The sequence below is a fragment of the Cnephaeus nilssonii genome, assembly GCF_951640355.1.
Source record: "Cnephaeus nilssonii genome assembly, chromosome: X".
NCBI classification, from domain to species: Eukaryota; Metazoa; Chordata; class Mammalia; order Chiroptera; family Vespertilionidae; genus Cnephaeus; species Cnephaeus nilssonii.
The window spans coordinates 45170028-45186326 of NC_137071.1; the positions used below are offsets into that span (position 1 = coordinate 45170028).

At 44.1% G+C, this 16299-nt stretch overlaps 1 protein-coding gene across 6 annotated transcripts in view; it reads right to left on the reverse strand.

Annotated features, from left to right (window-relative positions):
* OPHN1 (oligophrenin 1) overlaps positions 1-16299 on the reverse strand; it is a gene marked incomplete at its 3' end in the record, with an annotated part of 608646 nt that overhangs the window by 220711 nt on the left and 371636 nt on the right. For all 6 annotated transcript variants that reach the window (XR_013813217.1, XM_079765071.1, XM_079765074.1 and 3 more), the window contains exons 9-11: positions 12079-12208; positions 8615-8715; positions 2278-2369 (exon numbers count right to left, since the gene is read on the reverse strand). Coding sequence is in view for 5 of the 6 variants with exons in the window: in XM_079765071.1 (XP_079621197.1) it covers positions 2278-2369; positions 8615-8715; positions 12079-12208 (323 nt within the window). The remainder of the gene's footprint in view (positions 1-2277; positions 2370-8614; positions 8716-12078; positions 12209-16299) is intronic.

The window sequence follows — 16299 nt, forward strand, 5'->3', positions numbered from 1 at the left end:
CCAAAAAAGCCCTGATCTCTTAGACCTGTGGTCGGCAAACTGCGGCTCACGAGCCACATGCGGCTCTTTGGCCCCTTGAGTGTGGCTCTTAGGCCAGCTTAGGAGTACCCTAATTAAGTTAATAACAATGTACCTACCTATATAGTTTAAGTTTAAAAAATTTGGCTCTCAAAAGAAATTTCAATCGTTGTACTGTTGATATTTGGCTCTGTTGACTAATGAGTTTGCCGACCACTGTCTTAGACTAATCTTTATGAATCCAGTCACTGAAAGTTTTGTTCATATGATATTACTAGAGGCCTGGTGCACAAAATTCATGCACTTGGGGGGTGGTCCCTCAATCCGGCCTGCACCCTCGCAGTCCAGGACCCCTCGCTCCTCACTGCCCGCCTGCTTGCTGCTCCTTACCGCTCAGCGCACTGCTCTTTAGCACTGCCACGGAGGCGGGAGAGGCTCCCGCCACTGCAGCTGTGCTCACCAGCTGTGAGCCTGGCTTCTAGCTGAGCGGCGCTCCCCCTGGGGGAGCACACTGACCACCAGGGGGCAGCTCCTACATTGAGTATCTGACCCCTGGTGTTCAGTGTGCATCAAAGCAACCGGTGGTTCTGGTCATTTTGCCATAACAGTCTCTTAGGCTTTTATTATATAGATTATAATTGAACCTCCAGGTTCCTTTCTAGTAATATGATCATTTCGCTAAATTATATTCTATTACTCAGTACCTATTCCATAGAAGCAACAGACTGAAATAAAATACAGAAGCCTATTTATTCACTGAAATTTGGATCAACCTCCCACCTACATAACATGTGTTTATCCAAAGTAATTTCAAATGCTCTCATTTTAAAATGTAAAGGTTAAATTCCCCTCTTACAAAATGTCCTCAGGTCAGAAAAAAAAAAGAGGGCACCGAAGAGAAACAAGTAAAACGAAGTCCAAAGTTTGTAAGCCTTGTCTGAAATCAGCAAGTTGATAATCAAACTATTTCCACTTGACATAAATATCTGCAAAGTAGGGAAAGTCTGTATGATGTTTGCACCAAGTGGAAGAAAATATTACTCCGCAGTACTATTACCATCCATCGCATCTAGCTCCTATTAAAATGTCGTCCAGCCCAGTCAATATAGCTCAGTGACTGAGCATCGAGAAATGCACTGAGAGGTCGCTGGTTTGATTCCTGGTCAGGGCACATGCCAGGAGGGGGCGTTCAGGGACAGCCAATTGATTAATACCTTTCATCATTGTTGTTTTTATCTCTCTCCCTCTCTCTTTCTCTCTCTAAAATCAATAAAAACATATATTTTTTTTAAAATGTGTTCCAATTCACTTGTTCTTATATGCTACTAGAGGCCTGGCGCACAAAATTCATGCACTCAGGCAGGGGGTGGATCCCTCAGGCGGGCCTGTGCCCTCTCACAGTCTGGGAGCCCTTGGGGGATGTCAAACTGATGGCTTAAGCAGGCAGTTGGACATTCTTAGTGCTGCCACGGAGGCAGCACAGGCTCCCACCACCGATGCTGTGCTCGCCAACCATGAGCCCGGCTTCTGGCTGAGCGGCATTCCCCCTGTGAGAGCACACTGACCAACAGGGGGCAGCTCCTGCGTTGAGCATCTGGCCCCTGGTGGTCAGTGTGCGTCATAGCTACAGGTCATTCCATTATTCAGTCGATTTACATATTAGAGTTTTGTTATATAGCAGAGGTCGGCAAACTGCGGCTCGTGAGCCACATGCGGCTCTTTGGCCCCTTGAGTATGGCTCTTCCACAAAATACCACGTGCAGGCGCGCATGTATAGTGTGATTGAAACTTCGTGGCCCATGTGCAGAAGTTGGTTTTCGGCCTGGGCCTATTTTGAAGAAGTGGCATTAGAACACTCAAGGGGCCAAAGAGCCGCATGTGGCTCGCGAGCCGTGGTTTGCCGACCACTGTTATATAGGATATTAGGAGATTTTAAAAATAATGAGTTTTGTTATCTTGTCCTTTTTGCAACATCGTCAAACATTGACCTTTTGCATATATGATAGCAAATTAAATCCTAGGAATGACTTTTTCTGCCTAGAGAAGGTGAAGCAAAGCTGACTGAAGCTTTCATAGAGAGAACCAACACTGGGCCAGGTCTAACAGGGATCTCTGTGAAGGGTAGCCAGAAGAGCTAAGACAACGATATCATGAATAGATTTGTTTATTTTCATCAACAAGTGATGATAGAGGAAAAGATCTACCCAGGCTCAGCACCTGGTACATGGGACATTGTCAATTCACACCAGCACAGCTTACCTTTCATTAGTTTCTATATCAAAACAGAACCTCTTGTCAATAGACTCCGTCTTCCTTCTCACGCAGTACTTCAGGGTTAAGTCCAAGGGCCCCTGATAGAAGAGAAGGATTAATAGTCAATTTGGGGGGGAAATGCACAAAAGCTTCTGCATTCTGCAGTGTCCTTCGTGTCACTTGGAAGGCATCGGTCAGGGCAGCAAGAGCAATGTATAGCCTCACTGAGAACCTTTGTCCCTTCAGACGGTAGTTGCAGCAAGATGGCAGATGGTTTCTCCCTGCTCCAAAAATCAATAAATGGCTGAGATGAAAAGAAAATTATATTCATGGTGGGCCATCACTCTTTTCCAAGTGTACTAGATTAAATAGGAAGCTCATTTCACATCATTTAAGCCTTACATTGTAAGGGGAGTGAAGGAGAAACAGGCTTCCTAGAATCACATTAAGTGTCCAAAATAAACTTTTTGTTAGATGTCTAGGTAGGGAGATTGCTATGATTAAGTGGCTTTCTGTAAACCTCCTTCCATTAAAGTGGCCAATGGAGGAGGGGGAGACAAACATTTCTCTTCCACACTTCTAGACTCTTGAGGATGACAGGGTTTCCAAAAGCAATGACTCCAAAGATAGGGTAGGAGTAAGGAATTTAATGTGTGTATTAGTTAAGGTGGCATTTGGTATTTCATATGTGCAGAATGGTTTGGCCCACCTTAGTCTTGTGGGCACTTAACAAGGCCAATGAAATCCACCTTTTCCACAGATTAAAATTCCCCAGTCCTACACTATTCAGTTTCCCTCTATTATTTCAACAGAGACAATGTGGTATAGGTAAGAAAAGTAACATTTATTAATCTCCTACTAGGTGCCACATATTACACTAGGTATTCATAAACCAACTTTCTTCATAATCTTTGGAGGAAGCTCAGAGAGGTAAAATGGCTTACCCAAGTCACCCATGTTGGTATAGTGAAAATGGCAATAAACTAAGAAGCTTAAAACCTGGGGTCTTGTCTCAATTAAGCCATTTACTAGCTATATGATCCAGGGCAATAAATTATGACTCTCTGAATCTTAATTCCACAGTCTATTAAATGGGAATAATACTACACACCTTACGGTCTCAAATTCAGAAACACTCCCCAAATGCCAGGTCTATGCATAAGCACTGTACCATCTAAACTGGCTGGTACAGCTGATAACCCAATTATTTTCTCTCATTGACACACTCAACCATCAAAAGCCTATTCTTCTGCTGCTCCTGCACTATGCAAACTCAACTCTAAATTCATCATTCAATCTGCCTTCCCTGCCCCAGCACTTAGAATATCAAGCATTGTTAGTTGCTCAAGATGTGAGTGATTAACAACTGCATTATGTACTCACCCCCCTACTTTAAATTCTGAATTCCCTCATATTTGGTGGCATCATAGCTCAGGAGCCTAGGTCTTGCCCTCCACTCCAGGTTCCCCTGCAACCACCCCCATCAGTGTAAAACTATTCTTATTTCATACATGTATCATGCTCTTTCATGACTCCATAACTTTGCATATACTGTTTTCTCCACCTATAATGACTATGTATATTATTTGCCTGGTTAAACTCTTACTTGTTCTACAACCTGCAATTTAGTTTGATTTCCTCTAAAATCCTTCCCAAATCACATACATTGCCATTATGTGTTTTCACAATTATATTAAAGCTTTATGTTTTTGTGAATCATTTCCTTACTTGACTGAGAAATCCTCTAGAATGTGGGCAATGTTTTATTTATCTTTATATCTCTAGTACATAATAAACAGAACTCAATAAATGTTTACTACATCATCATCCTTGCCATTTTTCTAAGAAGAAAAATGATACCAAGCAAAAAGTACTTACTCAAAATCAAAAAGCTTCTATGCCACCCTGGTCAGCATGGCTCAGTTAGTTCATCGTCTTATGCACCAAAAGGAGGTGGCGGGTTCAATTCCTGGTCAGGGCACATACTCATGTTGTGGGTTCAATCCCTGTCAGGATCCATGTTTCTCTCTCACATTGATGTTTCTCTCTCTCTCTCTCTCTCTCTCTCTCTCTTCCCCCCCCCTTCCTCTCACTTTCAAATCAATAAAAAAATATATCCTCAGGTGAAGACTAAAACAAACAAACAAACAAACAAATAAACAGTGTTTGTGTTTGGGAAAGTGATCTGTAAAGTGAGCAGCACAACACAAATGGAAGTTGATAGGCTGAAATAATAGGGAACAGTGGTGAGTACCATACTCAGAAAGAGGGCTAATTCCTCCATCTTCAAATTCAACTAACCATACCTCACAGTGTTAGTGGGAGAGTATATGAGGCACATGATGGAAAGTATTCAGCACCTGGCACACAGCAGACATTCAATACACAGTGGCTTTTTACGATATTATCATTGTCTTATTTATTTGTATTATTTGGATTTCTAGAGCACAAGTTAATGATAGGAACTAAGTCAGAGAACTGACAAGAAGTCATTTCCAACTATAATTGAGGAAAATTCAAGTAATTACTTCCACCTACCCTCCCTTCATAATGGAAAAACATGTTCCTCTTTCCATTCCATAAGGAATACCATAGAAAAACTATGAAGGATGTGACAGGACTACTGTTTTGCAAGCAGCCACTCAATGAAAAGGGAACAGGGGGAGATAAACTAAAAGAAGGGCTTGCTCTTATATATTAGGAGGATATGAAAGTGGCATTCACTGCCTCTGTCTTGAGTTTTGCAGTAGGCACCTCTGAGCAGGAGAGAAAGGGCCTAAATGAGCTTACTGTCTAAAAAAGGAACTTTCAAGTCCAGGATTTGGAAAGTAATCCTATAGAATAAAGAGCTAATATGCAAATGGTCATCATGCCATAACAGTTCAGACACTCAACAATGGGGAGAGAGGAATGGGGACCAGCCAGGCACAAATGAGCTCGCAAGAGAGGAATGAGGACCAGCCAGCCACAAATGAGCTCACGAGAGAGGAACGGGGACCAGCCAGGCAGCAGCCCAGGAGAGGGACAAGCCGCCCACCCCACGGTTCTGGGCGCCAGCAGCTGCACCTGCGGCCTGGGAGAGGGACAAGCTGCCTGCCCCACGGTCCCAGGCACCAGCGGCTGGGGCTGGGGCCCGGAGAGGGACAAGCCACCTGCCCCACGGTCCCCAGTGCCAGCGGCTGCACCTGCACCTATGGCCTGGGAGAGGGTCCAGCAGCCCACCCTGTGGTCCCGGGTGCCAGCACCTGCAGCCCGAGAGAAGGACAAGCCGCCCACCCTGTGGTCCCGGGCACCAGCGGCTAAGGCTGCAGCCCAGGAGAGGAACAAGCCACCTGCCTGTGGTCCTGGGTGCTAGAGGCTGGGCTGCAGCCTGGGAGAGGGACAAGCCTCCCGCCCTGTGGTCCCAGGCACCAGTGGCTGTGGCTGTGCCTGCACCTGCAGCCTGGCCCAGGAGAAGGACAAGCTGCACACCCTGCCATCCCAGGTGCCAGTGGCTGGGGCTGTAGCCCAGGAGAGGGACAAGCCACCTGCCTCATGGTCTCCAGTGCCAGCAGCTGCACCTGCACCTGTGCCTATGGCCCGGGAGAGGGTCAAGCAGCCCACCCCGTGGTCCCAGGTGCCAGCACCTGCAGCTGTGCCTGTGGCCCAAGAGTGGGACAAGCCACCCGCCCTGTGGTCCCGGTGCCAGTGGCTGGGGCTCCGGCCCCGGAGAGGGAGAAGCTGCCACACCCCGCGGTCCTGGGCGCCTGCGGCTGTGGCCCAGGCGAAGCCACCTGCCCACAGTCCCCTGCAGCTGCGGACGGCCTGGGCAAAGCCAGCCTGGGTCCTGGGTGCCTGTGGCCGGCCAGAGTGAGGGAATTCCGGGTCCCAGGTGTGGGGCAAGTCAGAGGTGGTTAGGGGCAATCAGACCAGCAGAGGAGCAGTTAGGGGCAATCAGGCTGGTAGGGGAGCAGTTAGTGGTGATCAGGCAGGCAGGCAGCGGTGGTTAGGGGCAATCAGGCAGGCAGGGGTGGTTAGGGGCGATCAGGCAGGCAGGCAGAGGGGTTGGGGGTGATCAGGCAGGCAGGCAGGCGAGTGGTTAGGAGCCAGTGATCCCGGATTGCAAGAGGCAGTCGGACATCCCCCGAGGGTTCCCGGATTGGAGAGGGTGCAGGCCGGACTGAGGGACACCCACCCCTGTGCACGAATTTTGTGCACCAGGCCTCTAGTCCTATCTAATAAAGAGGGAATATGCTAATTGACCCTCATGCCATTGCAAAGATGGCAGCACCAACAGCCAATAAGGAGTGAATATGCTAATTGACTGTCACGCCCACAATGATGGTGGCGCCCACAGCCACAAGATCGTGGCACCCAGTCCCCTCAGCCCCAATGGGGCTGCAGGCATGTAGCAAGGCCGGGCCCACCCCTAGGTGGGCCCGGCCTTGCTGCGTGCCTGCCTCCAGAGTCCCCCAGTCCCTTCAGCCCCCCAGCCGCCCACAGCCAGCCCGAGGCACAGGCAAGCCTTGGATGGCGGCTGCCCAGCCAACGCCCGAGGCGCAGGGAAGCCTTGGATAGTGGCTGCCCAGCAACCCAGAGCCTTCTGAGGCTCAGGTAACCAGGGCCGGCTGAGGCTTGCGCTGCCAACAGTGGCAGCAGCAGAATTGAGATGGGGGCATCACCTTCCCCTGATCACCAGGTCGCCTCCCGCCCCTGAGGGCTCCTGGGCTGTGAGAGGGGGCAGGCCGGGATGAGAGACTCCCCCTCCAGTGCATGAATTTTCATGCACCGGCCCTCTAGTATATATATAAAAAGAAAAGAAACAGACTGCAGGACAGTATTGCTTATAAGCACTTGCCAGTCAGGTACATCAGCTCAGTTCCAACAGAAAAGAAACAAGTTCTGTGCTTTGGAATCACATCTAAAGGTGCATTAGCAGTTGGCAGACTGGAAAGTAAGGAAAACTTTGAAGTCATGAATGAGTAACAGGCCCATATGGAAACATGGATGAAGGTTCTGAAACACCTTCATACCATTTGGTACCCTTATTTAGAGTTGCATCCCATCTCCAGTTGACATTCGAAGCAGAGTAACAAAATGTGTGGTTAAAGAACAAAAAAAGCAGTTTTCAGCATCTTGCGACTAAATCTCAATCCTCTCTAATTTTCCGTGAACAAGCCACACAAGCGAGATCATCTATGGAAAGCACCACAATAGAGAAAAATTGACCTAATTACCTTTCTACCTAAATTGGGTCTTCATGTACTACAACTTTCAATGCTAACAAGTCACTTTGTCAATTTGTAAGGAATTAAAATACTTAAATAAATATCATCACTAAGACCCTGTCTGAGAGACAATTAAAAGGACACATTGAGCCCCACCAGTGTGGCTCAGTGGTTGACCTCCTATGAACGAGGAGGTCCTGGTTTTATTCCTGCTTAGGGCACATGCCCTGGTTGTAGGCTGGATTCCCAGGCAGGGGAGTGCAGGAGGCAGCTGATAAATGTTTCTCTCTCATCGATGTTTCTCTCTATATATATACCTCTCCCTTCCTTTCTCATAAATCAATAAAAATATATTTTTTTTAAAAATGAAACATTGAACTAGTTTAGCATATTAATAGTCTATCAGCTTTTATCTTAAGAAATCCTGGAGTATGAGTGTGTGTGTGTGTGTGTGTGTGTGTGTGTGTGTGTGTGTGTATTCCCAAAACTCCTGAAAAGGTAGGCAAAAGTGAGATGACAGAATAAAAGTTTTAGCTCTATGGTCTAACATAACAAACATACATAGCCTATCAGATTCCCCCAGGTGAGTAAACTATGTTTTCAGTGTATTAAAGTCATTTGCCACTTTGGGGAGTGGAGGAATGTTTGGAGGGAAGAAGAAGAGGCATTAACTGCTTAAAGATATTTTAGTATTATTACATAGACTGTGAGGAATAGGTTATTCCAACTTTAGACAACAGACTAACTCTTTTAAAAAGGAATTTTGATAAATTATATTTTAAACTCTTGCTATTTAAAAGACTCCTATAATAGAGCCTTCTTAAAAGCAAGACATATTCTCCACCCACAATTCATCCATACTTTTGCAAATTTTCTTTGTACAATGTGACAGGCAGTTGTAATAATTTAGTAAATGGTATCAAAGAATAGAGGCACTTTCCAAAGGCCTGACATAATTAACAGAGATCTTTTGCTCAACTGAGAAGTATCGGGCCCAATGCCAAAGAGAACATATAAAGCCACGGCTTCACATGACAGTGATGGATTTGGTTCTTTGACACTAAGTCAACATATACTCTTTTCTGAGATGCAGTCACAGATGCATTGCAAAAAATGTGGCACCAAAAAGAACTGACCTGCTTAGCACCTGGCTTCTGCTCCATTGGCGTCATGGTGAGTGTTTTGGTCTCTTTCTCATACTGGCAGTAGTATTTCACCCAGGATATTCCCAAAGCCCCTAGAATGAGAGGCAAAAGTAAGCTAACAAATTAATTTTTTGGCTGCATGGTCAGTCCGACCCCAAGATGGAAGCTGTGTACACCTTGGCTTTCAGGGTCATGCTCCAGATACAGCCCTGTACATATGGAGATCTGAACCCTCATCAACTCTTTCCACATCTGTTCTGGCTTGCTCCAAACCACTCATCTTTCCATGTTCCCTATGAATGCTGCCACTACACATCCTATTGCATAAGCTGGAAACCTATCATCAGCAAACATTCAATACACTGTGGCTTTTTATGATATTATCATTGTCTCATTTATTTATATTATTTGCCTTTCTAGAGCACAAGTTAATAATAGGAACTTAGAGAACTGACAAGAAGTCATTTGTGTTTTCAACATTGTATTAAAGCTTTAGGTTTCCATGTCTGATTTCCCTACTTGTCTGAGAAATCCTCAAGAACGTGGGCAATGTTCCTACTTCCCTGTAATGTGCCCCATTTGATTGGTGGTTGGGTTCTGCACATTCTATCCCCTAAATGTCTGTCTTTTAGCTGTCTCATAGTCTCCATCTCTTTTAGAACTAAATTAGTCCCACACCCTATTACTGACTTATCTTTTTCATATTTTATAAGATATTTCAAGCAAAATAAAAAGTCATCATTTTTCCAATTAATTATTTCAGTGGCCTTCTCTCTGGTTTCCCCCATCTCTGTTCACTTTCTAGTCCATTCTCTACTCTTTTGTTAGAGGAATGTTTTAACTATATAACTCTGTCATTCATCTCATTATAAACCATCCATGATTTTTCCATTATCTGAAAACTCATAAGGTTGGCCCACAAAGCTCTTCATGTGATGATCATATTTACCATTTCAACTTTGTCTTTTCTAACCCTTCTATCTGTGTTCCGTCTCATTTAATTACTCTCAGTTACCAAATAAATATGTGACCATATAATTTATCAACCATATTCAAGACATATTTAAGAGTGAATGGGGCACCACTGATAATTACATCAGGACAACAGATATAAACCAGGACTATTCTTGGCAAATCAAGACCCTACAAATAAACTATATCCTCACACACCTCTGTGCCGCCATTCATGCAGTGGTATACACCTGGAGTTTTATTTCCCTTTTTGTTTACCTGTCAGGATCCCAGTCATAATTCAAGTTCCAATTCAAACATAACTTCCTCAGTGAAGGTATATATATATATATTAGAGGCCCGATGCATGAAATTTATGCAAGAGTATGCCTTCCTTTCCCCAGCTGCCGGCACCGGCTTCCCTCTGGGACCCAGGACCCGGGATTCCCTCCAGCACTGGGACCCGGGTTTCCCTCCGGCTGCCTGCAGACACCTGGGACCCAGGCCTCCCTCGCAGTCCTGGCTTCATCCGGAAGGTGGTCCGGAAGGATGTCTGGTCTGGTTAGCATATTACTCTTTTATTATTATAGATATCCCTTATATATATTCTCAACACATCTATATTAATAAACGACCGATCAGCAGGCTGTGTGCAAAGCAAGCACAGGTGGGCGGGGACTTGCAGCGTCGGGGATGGGGGCGGCTCCGGCCACGGGTCCGTAGGTGCAAGCAGATGCACCTCTGCCACAGGCCTGGCCTGGGGGCAGAGCCACGGCAGAGCAGCCTCTCCACCGCAGCCCCAGCCGTGGGTCCACAGGCATGCAGAGGTCCGCATGTCTCCACCATGGCCCTGCCCCGGGGATCTGCAGGCCTCCCCCGGCTCCAGTCTACCTCTTTGGGGAAATCCATCAAGGAGCCCCAGATGGGTGGGTGGGGCCTACCTCTTTGGGGTGATGGATCGTGGTGCTCCTGCACTGTGACAGGACACAGGCCATGTTGAGGTAACCCCCCCCCCCCCCGTCCCGAGTGCACAAATTTTGTGCACCGGGCCACTAGTTTCATTATAATTATTGATATGCTTGTCCATCTTCCTCATCAAAATGTATACTTCTTGAGGGCAAAAACGAAGGTTTTTCTTTTTTTTTTTTTTGTATGCCTAATGTACTGAATATTGTCTGGAAAAAAGAATGCTCAGTAAGCATACATTCAACTGAGTAGCAGTGCCATATCCATTTGACAAATTAGAAAACAGGGACATAGAAGGATCATATAGCTAAATATTATTAGAGCCAAGATTATAAACCCATTATTCTGTACTTTTTTAATAATATTACAGTGGTTCACAACCAGGGGCAATTTTCCCTCCCAGGGGACAGTTGGCAACATCTAAAGACATTTCAGATTATCACACCTAGGGAGTTTTTTAAAAATAAAGTGGGGATAAATGCTGCTAAACATCCTATAATACATAGTATGCCCCCCTCAGAACAAAGAATTACCGATCCCAAAGTGTCAATAGTGCTGAGACTGAGAAATCCTGCAAGGCAGAGTTGAAGGAATGAATCTGACAAATGGAGGAACACATTTTTGAAAACCATCAAAAGTTAATTGCTCTAAGAGAGGAAAAGCAAAATAACATCACTGCTACGATATTATGCTTTGTGTATTTAGTGGTTTTTGCCACGGGTAACCTCTGGGTAGCCTCTTTTGCCTACTCTCCAGGTAGAATAATTCTGGGCAGGGAATAAAATCACAGGCTTTACGGGCATTAGGTCATAGTTCACAAGGAAAATCAAACTGTACATACAGGTTTCCATAATGTAATTTAGGAGGCAGGAAAATGTGAATCATCTGCAATGTTTGGTGAGTGGATAAGTTAACACATTTTTCTTGGCTATCAGTGAACAATTGCCTTGCCCACTGAAATCACAATGGTTATTTAGTGCTTTACGGGCAACCATGTAATCCTAAGGCAGTGGAAGGTACAGAGTATGGAGGTAGAAGCATAGGTTTTGACTTTTCATACATATGAGTTTACTCTTAGGCTGTTACTTGACAGTTGGCTGACTTTCAACTAGTGATATTTCTAAGCCTAAGTGGCCTCATGTGAAAAATGGGTATGACAAAGTGGTTTCAAAGATTAAATGAGATACAGTACTTAGAGCACTTAGTAGGTATAATAAATATTATTTTTCTGCCTCTGTTCCCCTATCTCCTTTTTTGCCACAGTAAAAGAGTCATTAAAATGACTGATTAACAATCCCCATTTTGAATCTCAGAGAACACCTGCGGTCTTATTATCCCAGAGCCTTTGGAAAACAATTCCTTAACCTTCCCCTCAAATTTATCCTTCTTTTTATTTTTACTACTCCCAGACTTCTCTCCAAAGAGGTATAGTTCTCAGGGGTCTGTGATCATTATTGGTGCCTGAAGTTTGGAAGGGTGAAGAAGCAGTAGGTGACTGCCTACTTAAAACCAGTGGGTATCCCTATATTCCCACTTACATTTCTCTTGGGTATAGAGATAGCCTTCAATTGTTGGCTGTCCTGGAAGTTTGCAAGTCTGTGGAGCCTCTTTCATCCTTTTCTTAAGTTCTTCCATCTCTTCTCGGGTACTGGAGAAATGATTTCTTGTCTGTCAAGACATTATCATTATAATCATCATCATCATCATCATCATAAATAAGCAATTTTTGGTCAGAGACCCACAGTTTTCTTAGCTCTTATCATATGTTACAACATAGAAAAAAAAAAGTGTTGCATGCCATAAAGACTAGAAAACAATTTTATGGAGTTGAACAGCAGTAAAGACTAAAAGAGCAACAAACATAAATAGCAATGTACCCATAAAACCACATTTGGGAGATTTTTTTTTCTAATATGAATGACATAAGACTCAAATAAATAAGGGCCCTTAGAATTCTGAGCATGAGACTGACCACTGCTTCACCAAGAGAGCAACTTCTAACTTCTGCCTCAAGAAAAGTTACTGCCTACTGAACTCTGATATAAATTCTGACCATTAGAATAAAATGTATGAAAGGATGCTTATTTTGAAGATAGGTGAACAGAAAACCTATGTTTTCATAACCATGAATAACAAAAGCTAATGGTAAGAAGTAATATTTTAAAAATTCAAAACTAAAACACAGTGGCAAAACACAATATGAAATGTGGGAATGAAAATCATTAGAGGTCATTAGCATTTAATTTCAAGACTTTCACATGAGAAGAGAAAAAATGGCGACCGAACAGGCAGACCTGTCATGCTCCAGGGCCATAAAGAAAATACGACTAATTTGGAGCACATTCATCTGGAATTACCAACTGAGGTCCAGCTGAGGAGGAGACTTACATCAAGGGAGGACAGAAAACACGTGGAGACATGTAGGAAGGGTGAGGTCACCAGAGGAGCTGACCCAGTTCCCAGGGGCGGCAGGCCAGCAGGGCAGAGAGAGGAAGGAGCACTGGGTTACAGGATGGTCTTTTCCCTCAGAAGATAGAGGCTCGGAACCCAGGCTGGTATCCACAGCCCGGAGCACCAGAGCCAAGACCCGAAGCCCACATAACATCCAGCCATGAAAGGTGGCAGGGTTGCTAGCTGCGGTGGAGTCTGGAGTAGGTAGATCTGAGGCAGTTGGAGAGAAAGCCTAAGTTTCATTTTGTTGTTGCTGCTGTTTTTTAACCCCAGAGCACAGAAGTATTCATTTGCAGCTACTCACTCGAGACTTGGGTGCAGGAAGGGAGGTGTGGACTTGAGGTGCCTAGGGAGAGGCTGGAGTAGAAGCATTACAGGGAGATGTGGAAAAGCAGCAGCCAGGAGTATTTCATCGTAGGCCCCCAAAACTAAAGGGCCATTTTTGCTGAGAGGAACTAGCCACTCCCAGTAGCCGAATGGCAGGGGAAAAAAACAAAAAACCTGCCCTAGGTGATACACCTGTCCCACCGTCAGGATCCCTTCATGCCAGACCCTACATTTTGACCTTTTCAGAAGGAATAAAAGCAAAGGCCAAGCCTATGGGTTTGAACAATCTCAGGAGCATTGGTGACTGGATTAGAGGAGGGGCCACCCACACCCCTATGCAGTAACCAGACTGGTTACTTTCCCTGCACAGGAGAGCTAAAAACTCCAGGTTTCCAGCCAACCCCACTGGTCTCCATACAAGGATCTTTGCCTAGCCGAGGGCAGAGTAATATTTTGGGCCACTCACGGAGGAGTAGCTCTGGGACTGAGAAACACACCCACCACATTGCCTGAAAGCTAAACAGCACCTCCCCCATCTAAAACCCTTTCAGAAACAGACTTTTGAGTGATTAAGATTGACAGCTGGCTAGCAGGCAAAGGCAGGCAGAAGTGGAGCCCAGGGAACCAGAGAAAGTTTGCTGACTCAGCCCTGCATCCTATACTACTAACAAGCCTATGTTAGAGGGCAGATTGGCCTCTCCTGCATGCAGCCAAGGCCTGTGGAAACAGATACAAAAGGTGCATATGTGGATCACTTCAAGCAGGTTGCTGAAAGCCAAAGGAGGTCAGTTCCTGACAGTGGTTAGCACCCAAGTACCTCACAGGAAGTCCAGAATTGGCAGACAGAAGGGTGGGGTCCAAAGAGAGTTCTCATGGGACACTAAACTTGGCTGAAACAAATGCCACTTCACTTTTTTTCTCCCTTTTTTTAATTTTTCATTTTTCCTCCCTTTTGTCTTCTCTTTCTTTTTTCTTTCCTTTTTCTAACATTTATCTTTATCTATCTGCTTTATTGATTTGTTATTACTCTAGTCTCTGTTTTTTCCTTCATATAGCTAATTTTCCTCTTCCCTTTCCCTACTCAACTCTTTTTTTTCTCTTTTCATTCTCTCTTTTCTTTTTCTCCTGCTTTCTCATCTTTTTACTTTTTCCTTGTTTTAGGTCAATGTGCTTTCTCCTCTAATTTCTTTTCAAAAATTTTCTTGTATTTTATTTTCATTTATCTCCCTCCATTATTTTAAACCATTTTCCTTCCCCTATCACCCTAATTCTTTATTCTTATTTTATTTATTTCTGCTCTGCATCTACATATTCCATACCCCCTTTTTTGGTTGTTTGTGCTTTGTTTGTTTGCTTTGTTTTGTTTTCTCCTCATATTTTTCTTTCTTTTTTTCTATCACTATTGCTCTTTTCTCTTTTGCAATTCTCTATTCTCTGGTGGTTGCTTTTGTTGGTGCTGTAGGGGTCTTGTGTGCATTTTTGTTTTATTTCTTCTGTTTTGTGTTTTGTTATGTTTTATTTTATTCCATTCAGTCAGCATCTCCACAACAGCTTACAAGATGTGGTCAGGGGTGAGCCACATAGCCAGCAGCCTGAGAAGAGACTCCATCCATGAACAGGATAATAACATTCAAGACCCAACTACAACATGAGTACCCAAATAACTCAAACAAGGGGGATTCCTAGAGGACCCAGCTCAGGAGATCTAAGAGACCACACAACTGGGTACCATAAAATATCTACTACATAAGACCACCCCACACAATCTGTGAGGCATAGCAGTTTGATCTAATACATAAAAACAAAGGGATAGCAAAAATGGGGAGACAAAGAAATAACTTTCAAATGAAATAAAAGGAGAAATTGCCAGAAAAGGAACTAAATGAAATGGAGGTAAATAATTTGTCAGATAAAGAATTCAGAGTAATGGTAATAAGGGTGGTCAAACAATTCAGTTAGACCTACAAGCAACTTAATGAGAACTATAAGGGTCTTAATGAGAGCTACGCCAACTTGAAAAGAGAGGTTGTAACAATAAATAAGAATCAATTGGAAATGAGGAATGACATAGCTGAAATAAAGAACACCCTAGAACAGTGGTCAGCAAACTCATTAGTCAACAGAGTGGCAAACTGCTGACCACTGCCCTAGAAGGATTCAACAGTAGACTAGAAGAAGCTGAAGACTGAATCAGCAAATGAGAAGACAATGTAGAAAAAAACAAAAGCATTTAGAGCTGCAAATGGGAAAAAAAGTTTTTTAAGCAAGAGGGAGTCTAAGGGAACTTTGGGACAACATGAAACATAACAACATTCACATTGTAGGGGTACCAGAAGGAGCAGAATCTGAGAAAGGAATAGAGGACCTGTTCTAAGAATGACAGGAAATTTCCCTAAATTGGGGAAAGAAAAAGTCACTCAAGTTCAGGAAACACAGAGTGTCCCAAACAAGTTGAACCCCAAAAGACCCACACCTAGGCACATTTTTTAAAAATATTTTGGTAACTATTTTGATAATTATTTTATTTTTTAATTTTTTTCTTTATTGATTAAGGTATTACATATGTATCCTTATCACCACTTGCTCCCCCACCCCCCCACTCATGCCCTCACCCCCCTGGTGTCTGTGTCCATTGGTTAGGCTTATATGCATGCATGCAAGTCCTTTGGTTGCTCTCTCCCCCTTAGCCCCATCCTCCCCTACCTTCCCTCTGAGGTTTGACAGTCTGATCGATTAAAATGGCAAACAATAAAGTCAAAGAAAAATCTTAAAGGCTGCAAAAAGAGGCAAAGTTACCTACAAGGGAGCTCCCATTAGACTTTTAGCTGACTTCTCAAAGAAACACTTCAAGCCAGAAGGGAGTGGCATGAAATAGTCAAAGTATCACATGATCTCACTCATATGTGGAATCTAATAAACAAAATAAACTTATGAATAAAATAAAACCAGAGACATAGAAGCATGGAACAGACTGATGAATT